The following is a 14559-nucleotide window of genomic DNA, read 5'->3' on the forward strand; positions in this document are numbered from 1 at the left end:
TCTGCTCCACCCTCGGCATCGCCCTCTTAGGTGGCGGGCGGTAATGGTTGCGCCCGGCTGGCGGGCGGCGATGGCTGCGCCCGGCTGGCGGGCGTCCCTGGCGGCTCTGGCGGCACTGACCCAGGATTCACCAGGCTGAGGAGACATGTAAGAGGCCTGGCCCTAGGCGCAGGCACAGGACTCACCGGGCTGGCGGGCGGCTCTTGACTGCTCCGGACAGGCGGGCGGCTCCGGACAGGCGGGCGGCTCTGGCGGCTCCGGACAGGCGGGCGGCTCTGGCGGCTCCGGACAGGCGGGCGGCTCTGGCGGCTCCGGACTGGCGGGCGGCTCCTGAGGCTCCTGACTGGCTGGCGGCTCCTGAGGCTCCTGACTGGCGGGCGGCTCCTGACTGGCGGGCGGCTCTGACGGCTCTGACGGCTCCTGACTGGCGGGCGGCTCTGGACTGGCGAGACCCACTGGAGGCCTAGTCCTAGGAGGCAGCACAGGACGGACCAGGATGGGGAGACCCACTGGAGGCCTAGTCCTGGGAGGTGGCACAGAACGGACCAGGCTGGAGAGATCCACTGGAGGCCTGGTCCGAGGAGGAGGCACAGGATAAACCGGGCTGTGGGGGAGCACTGGAGTTCTAGACTTTACGCTCTTTACCCATACTCCAGGCTGAATGCCCACTTTGGCCCGGCACGGGCGGGGAGCAGGCATTGGGCGAACTGGACCCTCCCAGCGCCCTGGAGACACAGTGCGCGGAGCTGGTGCAGGATACCCTGGCCCGAAAAGGCGCACTGGAGACCAGATGCGCTGAGCTGGCACAACCCGTCCTGGCTCGATGCCTGCCCTCGCATGGCACTTGCGGGGGGCTGGTATGTAGCGCACCGGGCTTTGAACGCGTACTGGGGACACCGTGCGCTTCACAGCATAACACGGTGTCTGACCAGTACTGCGCTGCCTCCTGTAAGCACGGGGAGTTGGCTCAGGTCTACCGCCTGACTCCGCCAATCTCCCCGTGTGCCCCCCCCCCCAAAAAAATTGGGGGCTGCCTCCCGTGTCCGTTGCGCTCCCTCTCTTCGTACCAGCGCCTCTCAGCTCTCGACTCTTCTATTTCCCATTGCGGGCGGCGATAATCCCCCGCTTGAGCACATGGTCCTTTCCCATCCAGGATTTCCTCCCAAGTCCACGACTCCAGATAACTTTTCTCCTGGTTCTTAACCTTGCTCTGCTCCTTACTCCGCTGCTTGGTCTTCTTGTGGTGGGTAATTCTGTAATGGCTGTCGGGAGAGAGAGTAGACCAAGGCGCAGCGAAGTTAGTGTTCATCATTGAATTTAATAACAGAAAGAACACTATACAAAACAAGAAAACCGACAGCCAAACAGTCCTGTCGGTGCAAACCACACAACAGAAACAATTACCCACAAAACCCCAACGGAAAAACAGGCACTTATGTGTGACTCCCAATCAGCAACAACACTCAACAGCTGTGCCTGATTGGAAGCCACACGGCCAAAATCAATGAAACAAACCAACATAGAAAAATGCACATAGAACGCCCACCCAATGTAACACCCTGGCCTAACCAAAATAAAGAACAAAAACCCCTCTCTATGGCCAGGGCGTTACACAACCACAAAAAAATCTACTTTTGACGTTAATTTTACAAAAGCTGGATCCCTTCTAGCCATGACCCTGCTCTGTCTCTAGCTGTAGCAATATTTGTCTTTTCTCTTCCCCTTCTCTTCCCCCTCGATTTTCTCTCTCTAACTGTTTCTCTCTCTCTCGCCACCTGAGCTGCTGTGAAATGGCCTATCACTCTGCCTTCCAGTCTTTCAGTCAGTAGCTGAAACAGAGCCTTCCTCTCCTGAGTCCCATTTCACCTCCTGTCCTCCTGCTCCTCACTAGCCACACAGATACTCCTGTAATATTGTATCCATTAGTGGGAGCGAGAGAGATAAGGACATGGAGAAGAAGAGGGACCGGGATATAGGGGGAGAAAGTAGGAGGGGAGAAGCAGAGAGAGGCGAGATGGAAGGGGCATATATATAGTGGACACACACACACACACACACACACACACACACACACACAGCCCCCCACCCTCACACAGTCTATCCCTCGCTCATGCAGCTCTCTGTTCTTCCAGAAGAGTCTGTGGACAGTGACGAGGATGACAATCTGTCCCAGGCCATGCGTCACCGCACCACCATTCCCTGGCACTCCTGTGGGGTCTACCTGTCCTCTGCAGGGCTCCTCCTCCTGCTGCTCCTCCTCCTATCACAGCTCTTCAAACATTCCCTCATGGTTGCCATCGACTACTGGCTGGCCCACTGGACCTCCCGTGTCATCAATGCCAAGATGGACGCCACCGGGAGGAACTGCACCGTCGCTCAGGTCAGGTGACAGGCTTCAATTTGGTCCTACCAAACCAATTGGCAATGTGCTTTTAAAACACTGTGGTTACGCTTTAATCTACGGTACACTATTTATCTTACAGTGTAGTATTCACTGTAAAGGACCTGGTGAAATGTTAGTTTACAGTGCCTTGCAAAAGTATTCACCCCCTTGGCGTTTTTCCTAGGTTGTTGCATTACAACCTGTAATTTAAATAGATTTTTTGGGGATTTCATGTAATGGACATACACAAAGTAGTTCAAATTGGTGAAGTGAAATGGAAAAAAAGTGGTGCGTGCATATGTATTCACCCCCTTTGCTATGAGGCCCCTAAATAAGATCTGGTGCAACCAAATACCTTCAGGTCACATAATTAGTTAAAGTCCACCTGTGTGCAATCTAAGTTTCACATGATCTCAGTATATATACAGCTGTTCTGAAAGGCCCCAGAGTCTGCAACACCATTAAGCAAGGGGTACCACCAGCAGCGGCACCATGAAGACCAAGGAGCTCTCCAAACAGGTCAGGAACAAAGTTGTGGAGAAGTACAGATCAGGGTCAGGTTATAAAAAAATATCAGAAACTTTGAACATCCCACGGAGCACCATTAAATCCATTATTAAAAAATGTAAAGAATACAGCACCATAACAAACCTGCCATGAGAGGCCCGCCCACCAAAACTCACAGACCAGTCAAGCAGGGCATTAATCAGAGAGGCAACAAAGAGACCAAAGATAACCCTGAAGGATCTGCAAAGTTCCACAGCGGAGATTGGAATATCTGTCCATAGGACCGCTTTAAGCCGTACACTCCACAAAGCTGGGCTTTATGGAAGAGTGGCCAGAAAAAAGCCATTGCTTAAAGAAAAAAATAAGCAAACACATTTGGTGTTTGCCAAAAGGCATGTGGGAGACTCCCCAAACATATGGAAGAAGGTACTCTGGTCAGATGAGACTAAAATGTAGCTTTTTGGCCATCATGGAAAACACTATGTCTGGTGCAAACCCAACACCTCTCATCACCCCGAGAATACCATCCCCACAGTGAAGCATGGTGGTGGCAGCATCATGCTGTGGGGATGTTTTTCATCAGCAGGGCCTGGGAAACTGGTCAGAATTGAAGAAATGATGGTGCTAAATACAGGGAAATCCTTGAGGGAAACCTGTTTTAGTCTTCCAGAGATTTGAGACTGGGACGGAGGTTCACCTTCCAGCAGGACAATGACCCTAAGCATACTGCTAAAGCAACACTTGAGTGGTTTAAGGGGAAACATTTAAATGTGGTATGACTTAAAGATTGCTGTACACCAGCGGAACCCATCAAACTTGAAGGAGCTGGAGCAATTTTGCCTTGAAGAATGGGCAAAAATCCCAGTGGCTAGATGTGCCAAGCTTATAGAGACATTTTTTGTTGTTGCATGGTCTCTGTTGATTGTGAATTATAACCGAAAGCGTTTCTAGGTTCCAATAAATGTTACCCTCACAAAGATAGGATTGATATTCTCATCATGGCAATATCTCCCAACCTCATTGTGTATTCATAATATAACAATCATATTTGGCCACTTAGAAAGCCCTTTTCCAAATGGCATTGCTATTGTAATGTAATTAGAGTTGTGTAATGTCATTACCCTTATTAGGAATTGAGTAGACACACACAAGCATACATATATAATTACAGGAGAGGGTAAGCTGTGTCATCCACACATTAGGGCCGTGGCAGGTGTGTGGGTTATCCTGGCGCTACTAAACCCAGCCTCTTATTAATAGACTGTGTGTCCTCTGCTTAATGCCAGGTCACATTTCATACAGTCATCCAGAGGGTGGCAAGGGACAGCATCTGATACAGTAGATAGTTACGCCCACACACGTACAAACACACACACACACACACATACAAATAGACATGTCTGCACTTTCACGTACGCTTTTACACTTTAGCCTAATCATAGTCTCGCTCCCTCTCTCACGCACTGTACGCGAGCACACACACACACATACACACAATGCTCTATTGCTTTTGTCATTCTAACCAGAGCCAATTTAGCCACAGACATGTGGGGACACTCCAAACCTTTGTCACGCTATCTAACAGAGCCCCAATGCACACTGCAGCTGTGAGGACTGCCTCGTGCCCACTGCACCGAACAAACCTCAATCTGGCAACACAAAGACTGACAGTATGACTGACAATCACTGCTGCATCTCCCCCTGGGGCTCAAACACAGCTGTTCCCCGTCACACACACACACACACACACACACACACACACACACACACACACACACACACACACACACACACACACACACACACACACACACACATGGGTCACATCCCAAATGTCTGATTATCAAAGGTGTTTCTGTGTGTTCATTAGCTTCAGTGTTTTCCCCCTCCGTCTTTCACACTCTGGGGGGGACATAAGAAATCTCCTCTGCACAGAACCCTTAAATTGTCTTTGACCTTGAATTAGAAACCCATTCATTCTGTTAAGCCCTTACAGTGATTGTCTGACTGATTAATTCACCTGAAGGAAACATAAATAAATTATTTGACTTGTAAGAGATATCCCTTTTCATTTCCCCAGTCACTTTATTATCCTTGGCTAGAGGGGGTTTGGCTCTGAATGTTTGATTGTGTTAATTAAATCGCTATATAGATCACCTTAGGGGTTAATTTAGCATTTATCTTTTAATATCACTGCCCTGGATTAGAGTGGAGGAGGCGAGAGGAAGGGAAAGAAGACAGGGCACAGACGGAGAGTGACATAGAGTATTCACTGTAGTGTTAAGTCAGCAAAGACACTACAATGAATAATGTAGTATTTAGTGTAGTATTTACAGGTATCTATAGTATACATACTATAGTAAAATAACTGTAGTTTATTCTATAGTATTTACTGTATTGTTTTTGCACACTTCTATAGTGTTTTATTTTCTTTGACATAGAAGTGGAGGCTTTCTCCTTGAGGAAACCTACTGAAGAAATACTAAAAGAGCACATTTTCCATAACCAATTGTTTTAAATGTAGTGTTTTTGTGGACGTAACTGTAGTATTTACTATAGTATTTTTACAGTACACTACAACATTCTATGGTAAGTACTACCCATGATTGAGGGATACTACAGTGTGTAGTGTAGTATTCTACAATTTTCTATAAAATTCTATAGTAAGTACTGTAGTATTCTATAGTAAACTATAGTATTTTTCTGTGTGTGTGAGAGAGAGTATCCGTGAGAGAAGGGGTGTGATGTTATTTTGGTTTGTGACGTGTTCTCTAATGACCCCAGAGTGTGATGAAGCTCAAACTACATACACCCTTCATAATTTGCTTACACATAACATAACATGCACACACATTTAAACTGACTCTACACGCACATACAATCATCATATACAGTGCTGCTACTGTTTATCATATACCCTGATGTCTAGTCACACACACACACACACACACACACACACACACACACACACACACACACACACACACACACACACAGCTCTCTAACCCACCCTCTTCTCCCTGTGTAGGAGTGTGGGTTCAGCCACTCATGGTACCTGTCGGTGTTCAGTGTGTTGTGCTGTCTGGGCATTGTTCTGTGTCTGGTCACCTCTGTGGCCGTAGAGTGGACAGGCCTGAGAGTGGCCAAAGAACTACACCACAACCTGCTCAGCAAGATCATACTGGCCCCTATGAGGTAAAGGGGTGTGTGTGCGTGTGCGCGTGCAGGTTTGATGCATCATGTGCATTTTATGGTACCTATTACTACTCTAGGGCGGGCAGGTTGTGAGTGTGTGTGTGACTGTGTATAATGCGTTGGTGTGTGTGTGTGATGATCAATCATCTTGGGTTGCTTGGTGAGACACTGTAAACACTGTGATCCGCCCCATTACCCAGAGGCCCATCTGCCTGCCACACTGAAACCACGGCAACACCAGCGCAGTGTCAGATCACCGATAGCTAATGACTCTGTGGTTGTACTAGTGATGGGCATTCTGAGTCTGTTTCTGGGAGCCGGCTCATTTGGCTCCCAAACGGCTCTTCGTTCAAAATGGCAAAGAAATCAACCTAGAACCATAAAAAAAAGCAAAGGTCCAATGTGAAGCCCAAAAAGTAGGTTACCATTATGTCAAATCATGAAATGCGTGTTCAAATAAATGTGTACCTGGCCAAGTTATTAGATAGGTATATATTTTTTGGCACTGAAAGAATCAGCGCGGACCAGATTGACGCGCTCTCCCCCTCTACTGATTGTTTCTGCAGTCAGGATTCACCCTCTTTTTTTTTTAGATAATTATTTTCCACCTTGTCTGCAGAAAAACATTGTTTTGAGCTCAAAAAGCAGGGGTAGCAGTATGCAAATTTGGGAGCCAAATGAACGGCTCTTTCCCCGATGCGATTCGGGTTCCCTACGTTCACCAAAAAGATCCGTTCAAAAAGAGCCACTCGTTCGCGAACGACCCAACACTACTCTGTACCGAACCGTTTTAGATGAGGTGGTGGCCAAGAAGAAAAGTTACTTACATTGTCTTCTTGCTTTCAAATTCAATTCCTCAAAATCCTCAGAGGAATACAATTTGGAACAGAAACACTGCTGATGTGTCATCAGCTTTTTCTACTCAAGGTGGTACAGATGAGCTTTAAAACATACTGTACCTTTCAGGTATAATAATCTACTGTAAATATGAACCGTGTTGTATAACTCATAGGTGTATCTACAGTATGTGGTTGTCTCCTCCAGGCTGTTTGAGACCACTCCCCTGGGCAGCATCCTCAACAGGTTCTCCTCTGACACCAACACCATAGACCAGGTATTTCAGCACCACCTTTCTCTGTGTTAACAGTGGCAATAGCCACCACCATACTGAACTTTCAAATTCCTATTTGTCTTCATGGCCGTGGCAGTAGCTTCAGCCTTTGAACCCTTTGCTTGTTTTTCCTGGTAGATGGTAGTAATGTAATGTTTCATTGGTGGTTGTGTCCCCAGCACATCCCTGCCACCCTGGAGTGTCTGAGTCGCTCCACCCTGCTGTGTGTGTCGGCCCTGGGGGTCATCTCCTACGTGACCCCTGTGTTCCTCATTGCTCTGGTGCCTCTGGCCATCGCATGCTACTTCATACAGAAGTACTTCCGGGTCGCTTCTAGGTGAGCGCTTGATTAGGGATTTTGTCACTTGTTTTGCTGCTGTGTATTCAGTAGTTACAGTATCTCCCCCCTTTGTCTGTCTGTTTATTTATCTTGTATCTCCCTCTACATCTCCTGCTTTCTTTCTTTCTCGGGTCAGGGACCTCCAGCAGTTGGAGGATAGTACCCAGCTCCCTCTCCTGTCCCACTTCTCAGAGACAGTGGAGGGCCTCACCACCATCCGGGCCTTCAAGTAAATATTTTTTTTTAACTAATCCATTTTGACAGCGACAGCTAGGAGTTTGTGTGTTTCTCCACTTACACATATTACTCAATGGTTCTCTCCTCCCAGGTATGAGCCCAAGTTCAGACAGAGGTTACTCGAGTTCACAGATGCCAACAACATCGCCTCCCTCTTTCTCACAGCAGCCAATCGCTGGCTAGAGGTCCGCATGGTAATGAGCTCTACTCTATACTATAGTCTACTCTACTTGACTTGTATGGCCCGTGCTGATCAAGTTGTTCCATGTTTTCTCACATTTTATTGGGTGACTGTTTCCCCCTATGACAGGATGATATGGATTTGATACTGAGTATTTTTTATTTTTTTCTATAGCAGTAAATGGTTACCTGTGTGTTAACTGTTTGTTTTCTCTCCATGGAGTATTTAAGTGTGTGTGTGTTCACTATTATGCTGTTGCTCTACACTAGGATACATCGGGGTCTGTATGTTCACTATTATGCTGTTGCTCTACACTAGGATACATCGGGGTCTGTATGTTCACTATTATGCTGTTGCTCTGTACACTAGGATACATCGGGGTCTGTATGTTCACTATTATGCTCTTTCTCTATACTGTAGGAGTACATAGGTGCCTGTGTGGTTCTGATAGCAGCTGTGGCCTCCATCACTAACTCTCTGTATAACCACCTCTCCACTGGCCTGGTAGGACTAGGACTCACTTATGCACTCATGGTGAGGACCGTGTGTGTGTGTGTGTGTGTGTGTGTGTGTGGGGTCTAACATCTAATATAGTCACATATTTTTTGATGAAAGGACTGAGGTCAAGCCCCTAATTTAGTGAAACTCATATCTCCACCTTCGTTACAGTACCTGTCTATCTGCAGGTCTATAATGAGGTTGTCTGCTCGGACTGTGTCTGTGTCCCAGGTGTCTAACTACCTGAACTGGATGGTTCGTAACCTGGCAGACATGGAGGTTCAGCTGGGTTCAGTCAAGAGAATCAATGGTCTGCTGCAGACTGAGCCTGAGAACTACGAAGGACTGCTCAGTGAGTACAGTACCACCTCTTAGGTCCAGCCCCAGCCCCAACCCTTGCCCTAACCCTAGTTTCCTATCCACATCCCGGTTCAACCCTAACCCTAATCATGCACTGACCTGAACCCTTAAGTCTAAACCTAACCCTAGCTCCAGCCCAAACTGGGTAGCTCTGGCTCAATTTAACCACTGCCTACAGTATATCCCAGGCATGCTCAAGTCCTGGAGTAAAGACTTACTCCTGTGGAACATGGGACATCCCAACCTCACCGTACCTAGTCGCCACAGAGCAGTTCTCTCTTCTGCTTTTCCTCGCTCTCTCCCTCTCTCTGTCCGTCTCTCCTATCTCTCCCCCTCTCTCCCTCTAGCTGCATCTCAGGTGCCGGATGGCTGGCCACAGCAGGGGGAGATTCAGATTGAGAACCTGAGTGTGCGTTACGACACCACCCTGAAGCCTGTCCTCAAACAAGTCAACGCACACATCAGCCCTGGGCAGAAGGTATCATAGAGATAAATGGAAGGAAGGGAGTCGAGAATTTAGACTGTAGACTTGTGTAGTGGTGATGAAGATGAAACAGACTTCCTGTGGTTTCCAGGTGGGGATCTGTGGCAGGACAGGAAGTGGGAAGTCTTCTTTCTCCCTGGCCTTCTTTCGCATGGTCGACATGTTCGAGGGTAAACACTGCCTACTGTTACGACACTAAAACTAAAGTTCCCGATTAGCTCCTTGTACTTGACTGGGTCACTCTGACATAGCTGATCAACTCTCCCAACAGGGCGTATCATCATAGATGACATTGACATCGCCAAGCTGCCTCTGCAGACCCTGAGGTCTCGATTCTCCATCATCCTCCAGGACCCCATCTTATTCAGCGGAACCATCCGGTAAGAGAATCCTCACGCTACGGTTCCATCTAGATCAGAGGTCTTGGTTCTGGAGGGCCACATTGTCTTCAGTGTGTCTAGCACCATCACACATGATTCAACCAATCAACTCATCATCAAAACCTTGATTAGCTGATTCAGGTGTTTTATGGCTGGGCTGGAACAAAAGCCTGCATCCCCAAGAGGGAAGAACCTTGAGACGAACATAGGTAGTTGAGCCAAAAGTATTGAGGTTTTAAACCACCTTGTGCTGTGCTCCCGGAAAACCACTGCCTAGTGCCTAGTGTGAGTTGTTTTAGGAGAGGAAATGAGAGATGGAAGCTACTCTCACTTGTATCTGGGTGAATTGGACAACTGTTGAAACTTCAATCACAGTTATCTTAGGAAGTGGCTGATAGCAGGATGCCTCTCGGAAAAACTCAACTGTAGTGAGTTATTTTTGGACCGCTCAAAAGTCTTATCAGATGCACCAAGCTAAACAGAAAGTGAATAATTTAGGGTTGGGTGCTGCAGTACTGTCTCCCTTATCAAGCTAATTCAGGAGAAGGCCAAAATTACACAATCAGACAACAGAAAATAATGCGATTTATTTTTTTTATTAATGAATGGGATAAAATGAGAAAAACATCCTTGTGAGGCATGTACAGTAAATAATGCATACTCGTTTGACATTGTACATGAGTGTGATTTGAAGTATACCTATAGGTTATACTGAATCATGTCCTGCTATGAGATAGTAGTACTCGTCCAGTCATACACCCTCTAAATACAAGGTGCTTCATTTTGTCCCTGTAGGGCAGGGGTGTCAAACTCATTCCATGGAGAGCCATGTATCTGCAGGTTTTAGTTTATTCCTTTCAATTAAGACCTAGACTACCAGGAGTGGGGAGTTCCTTGCTAATTAGTGACCATAATTCATCAATTAAGTGCAAGGGAGAAGCAAATACCCACAGACACTGGAATGAGTGGAATGAGACACTTGCCAAAACCCTTGATTTCCATTAAGAACCCTCTCATGAAGAACCCTCTGGTTACAGGTTGTTGATCATTGCTAGACAACCATTTTCAGGTCTTTGCCATAGATTTCCAAGTAGATTTAAGTCAAAACTGTAACTTGTCCACTCAGTAACATTCACTTTCTTCTTGATAAGCAACTCCAGTGTAGATTTGGCTTTGTTTTAGGTTATTGTCCTGCTGAAATGTGAATCTCCCAGTGTCTGGTGGAGAGCAGACTGAATCAGCCTTTTCTCTAGGATTTTGCCTGTGCTTAGGTCCATGCAGTTTATTTTTTATCCTGAAAAACTCCCCAGTCCTTAACGATTACAAGCATACCCATAACATGACGCAGCCACAAATATGCTTGAAAATATATAGCGTGGTACTCCGTAATGTGCTGCATTGGATTTGCCCCAAACATAACACTTTGTATTCAGGACAAAAAGTGAATTGCTTTGCCAAATCTTTTGCAGTATTACATTAGTGCCTTTTTACAAACAGAATGCATGTTTTGGAATATTTGTATTCTGTACAGGCTTCCTTGTGGAGTAACTACAATGTTGTTAATCCATCTTCAGTTTTCTCCTATCACAGCCATTAAACTCTGTAACTGTTTTAAAGTCACCATTGGCCTCATGGTGAAATACCTAAACGGTTTCCTTCCTCTCCGGCAACTGAGTTAGGAAAGACTCCTGCATCTTTGTAGTGACTGGGTGTATTGATACACCATCCAAAGTGTAATTAATAACTTCACCATGCTCAAAGGGATATTCATTGTCTGCTTTTTTTTACCCATTAAACCAATAAGTGCACTTCTTTACGAAGCATGGGAAAACCTCCCTGGTCTTTGTGGTTAAATCTGTGTTTGAAATTCGACAGAGGGACCTAACAGATAATTGTATGTGTGGGGTACAGAGATGAGGTTTTCATTCAAAAAGTCATGTTAAACACTATTATTCCACACAAAGAGAGTACATGCAACTTATTATGTGACTTGTTATGTGCATTTTAACTCCTGAAATTTCAGCTTTTCATTTCAATCGACTTTGACAGTGTTGTGTGTAGGCCAGGGACAAAATGTATCTATTTTATTCAGGCTGTAACACAACAAAATGTGGAAAAGGCAAGGGGTGTGAATACTTTCTGAATGTACTGTACAGTATGTGTACTGTGTAATATTTTTGGTGAGGTTCATATATTATATGTATTCAATTGACCGCCTGTACAGTACATGCCTCTTGAGGTTATTTCAAAGTGGTGTATGACCTGACGAAGATCCAACTCGGATCGAAACGTTGTTGTTATTGTGTCTGATTAAATCACTGTGGGAACATACGAGAGTTCGGGACGTTCCTTTTTTCCTTCGATACTTTCTTCTGTCCTGCACCTGATAAGTTGGATGTGCATATTTTTACATTTTTTCTGATGAACATAGCAGCTTATGGTGTATTATCTGTCTGCCTTAGGCATTTCATCACTTTACCTAAATCAATCAAAGATAACGTTTTAGTATGCTATAACTCGCCAAAAAAAAAGATTCTGATGCAGTAACAATGATTTTACTGCTCACTGACAAAAAAACGTTAGAAACGCATCACACTGATGGAACTGAAAAAGGGACCAGCAATTATGAAGCACTATGTTGCTGTACATTATAAGTGATTATGATTATACTTATAATGCATTAGGAGTATTGGTATATGGAATTGAGTCTATATGAGTCTTTCTGTGTCTAAGTATGCTTATACTGCATTATTACTGCAGCATAGTGCATTGAGTAAATGTATAATGCTGTATAATGTGTTATGCATATGAGTTTCATTGAAAGTGATTAACATACAATCATTACTGCACTTTGAAATTGGATCCCCCAAGATATGTGCAGGTCTTAAAATATATGATGACCAACATAGTGGAAGTGTTGTACCAGTTTAAGTGGTTTTATCGTTATGTTGATGACGGTTAATTTGTCCACTCCCAGTTCTACAATCTTTGTAAGAGTGTGTGACAATCAAGAGCTGCACTGTTAATTTTCCAGTAACTTAATGGCAGTTGGTCACCAGGAAGTTCATGTTTATTTTGCAATAATTTACTGTTAGCAAGTAGTTATTGTAAATGTCACAGTAATTTAATGTGCTGATCTATGTCATGCTCACTGACCTGATGGTGTGACAGAAAAGTCAGTTTGCTGTGAACCAAGATATTGAGGCCAGGCGAGGCTGGGTCCCAAGTGTGCTCACCACAAAAAAAGCTTAGTAGTTGTCAACTAATGTTAAGCTAGCTCGTAATCAGAGAAGGTCTGTGAAAGTACAGGATGGTACTGGCAGCTAGTTGTAACTAAGTTACTGGATATTCAAATAGCTGGTTGCCAGTTAGTTTATGCAAAATTCGCAGCTACTTCAATGCAACTAACTGCCATTAAGTTACGATGATGTAATGCACAGTAACCTCTTCACAGTGCAGCTCTTTATTGCCACATGCTCTTACAATAATTACAGAACTGACATTGTTAAAATGTCAACCACTTAAACTGGTACAACACTTCCACTGACAGTTGGCACAAATGTTTTAATTTGTCCTTTATTTAACTAGGCAAGTCAGTTAAGAACAAATTCTTATTTTCAATGATGGCCCAGGAACAGTGGGTTAACTGCCTTGTTCAGGGGCAGAACGACAGTTCGGTTACTAGTCCAACGCTCTAACCACTAGGCTACCTGCAGCCCCAAATACACAACATTCAGTAACTGGTTGTTGTTTACCGTACTTTCACTGCAACCAGTTGCCTGTAGTGTGGTATAAAATTGCAGTAACTTTTTAAGTGTAGCATTTCATGTAATGAAGGAAATCGTGGTAGAGAGGGAAAGAACAGGATGGTTTTTCACAACCATCACAGCAGTTAACCTCTTCCTGATATGCCCCAAAAAAGGCTTACACATCACCCTCACCCCTGACAAAGAACCCCTCAAGAACCTTTTTGTTGTTGTTGGGTGTATGACTCTGTCAGTGTGTGTGTGATCATCAGGTTTAACCTGGACCCAGAGAGGAAGGCTACTGATGACATGCTGTGGGAGGCTCTGGACATCGCTCAGCTACAACCTGTAGTCAAGACCCTACCAGGAGGACTGGGTAAGTGTGTGTGTGCGTGCGTGCATGCTCTGAAGTTCTACCGTAGCTCGTTCAGAGATATGAGCTGAGAGCTGGCGCTTAATGAGATATAGATGTATCAGTCTCAACAACATTATATAGTTTATGATTTGGAAAGCAGTATATCAGTGCAGCACCCGCTCTGAGTTGACCCCAGATCAACCCTGCTGGTTGGTTAAGATAGATGGTGGTTTGAGAGCAGTGGTGCCTTGACCAGTCTCTCGTCCTCTCACCCATTGTCTGATCAGTTGGCTGTGTCAGCTAGCTCTAGCCTAGAGTACATTCTGTATCGTGGCTGTAAGGTGTTAGGGCAGCTAGCTCCAAACTTTAGACTCTCTCTCTCTCTCTCTTTCTGCTCTCGCTGACTAATGGCTGCAGGAAGTTACGACAGAGAAAGTGTGTCAAATCAAAGTGGATTTGTCGTGTAGCCAGATTAGCAGATGTTAAAGCATGTGCAGTGAAATGCTTGTGTTCCTACCTCCAGCAGTAAATGTCTAACAGTACAATACTAATACACAAGTGATCCCAAGAAAGAAAGAAAAAAGAAACATCAGAATGTGTGGGTGTGTGGTGGTTATGCCCACTGGACAGTGACAGAGAGATGTAGAGACAGAATGTTGCTAAATGTTTGATTTGATATTTATTATTGACCAGGTAGATAAAAGGTCAATTCATTTGACTGAGTTGACAAATCCATTTTCATGGGGTCGAGTACAAGTCTACCAATATTTATGTGATGTTTT

The 14559-nt window shown here is 45.2% G+C and overlaps 1 protein-coding gene across 3 annotated transcripts in view; it reads left to right on the top strand.

Moving 5' to 3' along the window:
* LOC106561050 (ATP-binding cassette sub-family C member 8) overlaps positions 1-14559 on the top strand; it is a 123165-nt gene that overhangs the window by 105327 nt on the left and 3279 nt on the right. For all 3 annotated transcript variants that reach the window (XM_045688098.1, XM_014124631.2, XM_014124633.2), the window contains exons 26-37: positions 2133-2380; positions 5919-6085; positions 7130-7199; positions 7376-7533; positions 7673-7765; positions 7865-7967; positions 8375-8488; positions 8684-8804; positions 9160-9290; positions 9388-9466; positions 9568-9676; positions 13695-13798. In XM_045688098.1, the coding sequence (XP_045544054.1) occupies positions 2133-2380; positions 5919-6085; positions 7130-7199; positions 7376-7533; positions 7673-7765; positions 7865-7967; positions 8375-8488; positions 8684-8804; positions 9160-9290; positions 9388-9466; positions 9568-9676; positions 13695-13798 (1497 nt within the window). The remainder of the gene's footprint in view (positions 1-2132; positions 2381-5918; positions 6086-7129; positions 7200-7375; positions 7534-7672; positions 7766-7864; positions 7968-8374; positions 8489-8683; positions 8805-9159; positions 9291-9387; positions 9467-9567; positions 9677-13694; positions 13799-14559) is intronic.

The sequence above is a fragment of the Salmo salar genome, chromosome ssa10 (assembly GCF_905237065.1).
Source record: "Salmo salar chromosome ssa10, Ssal_v3.1, whole genome shotgun sequence".
NCBI lineage: Eukaryota > Metazoa > Chordata > Actinopteri > Salmoniformes > Salmonidae > Salmo > Salmo salar.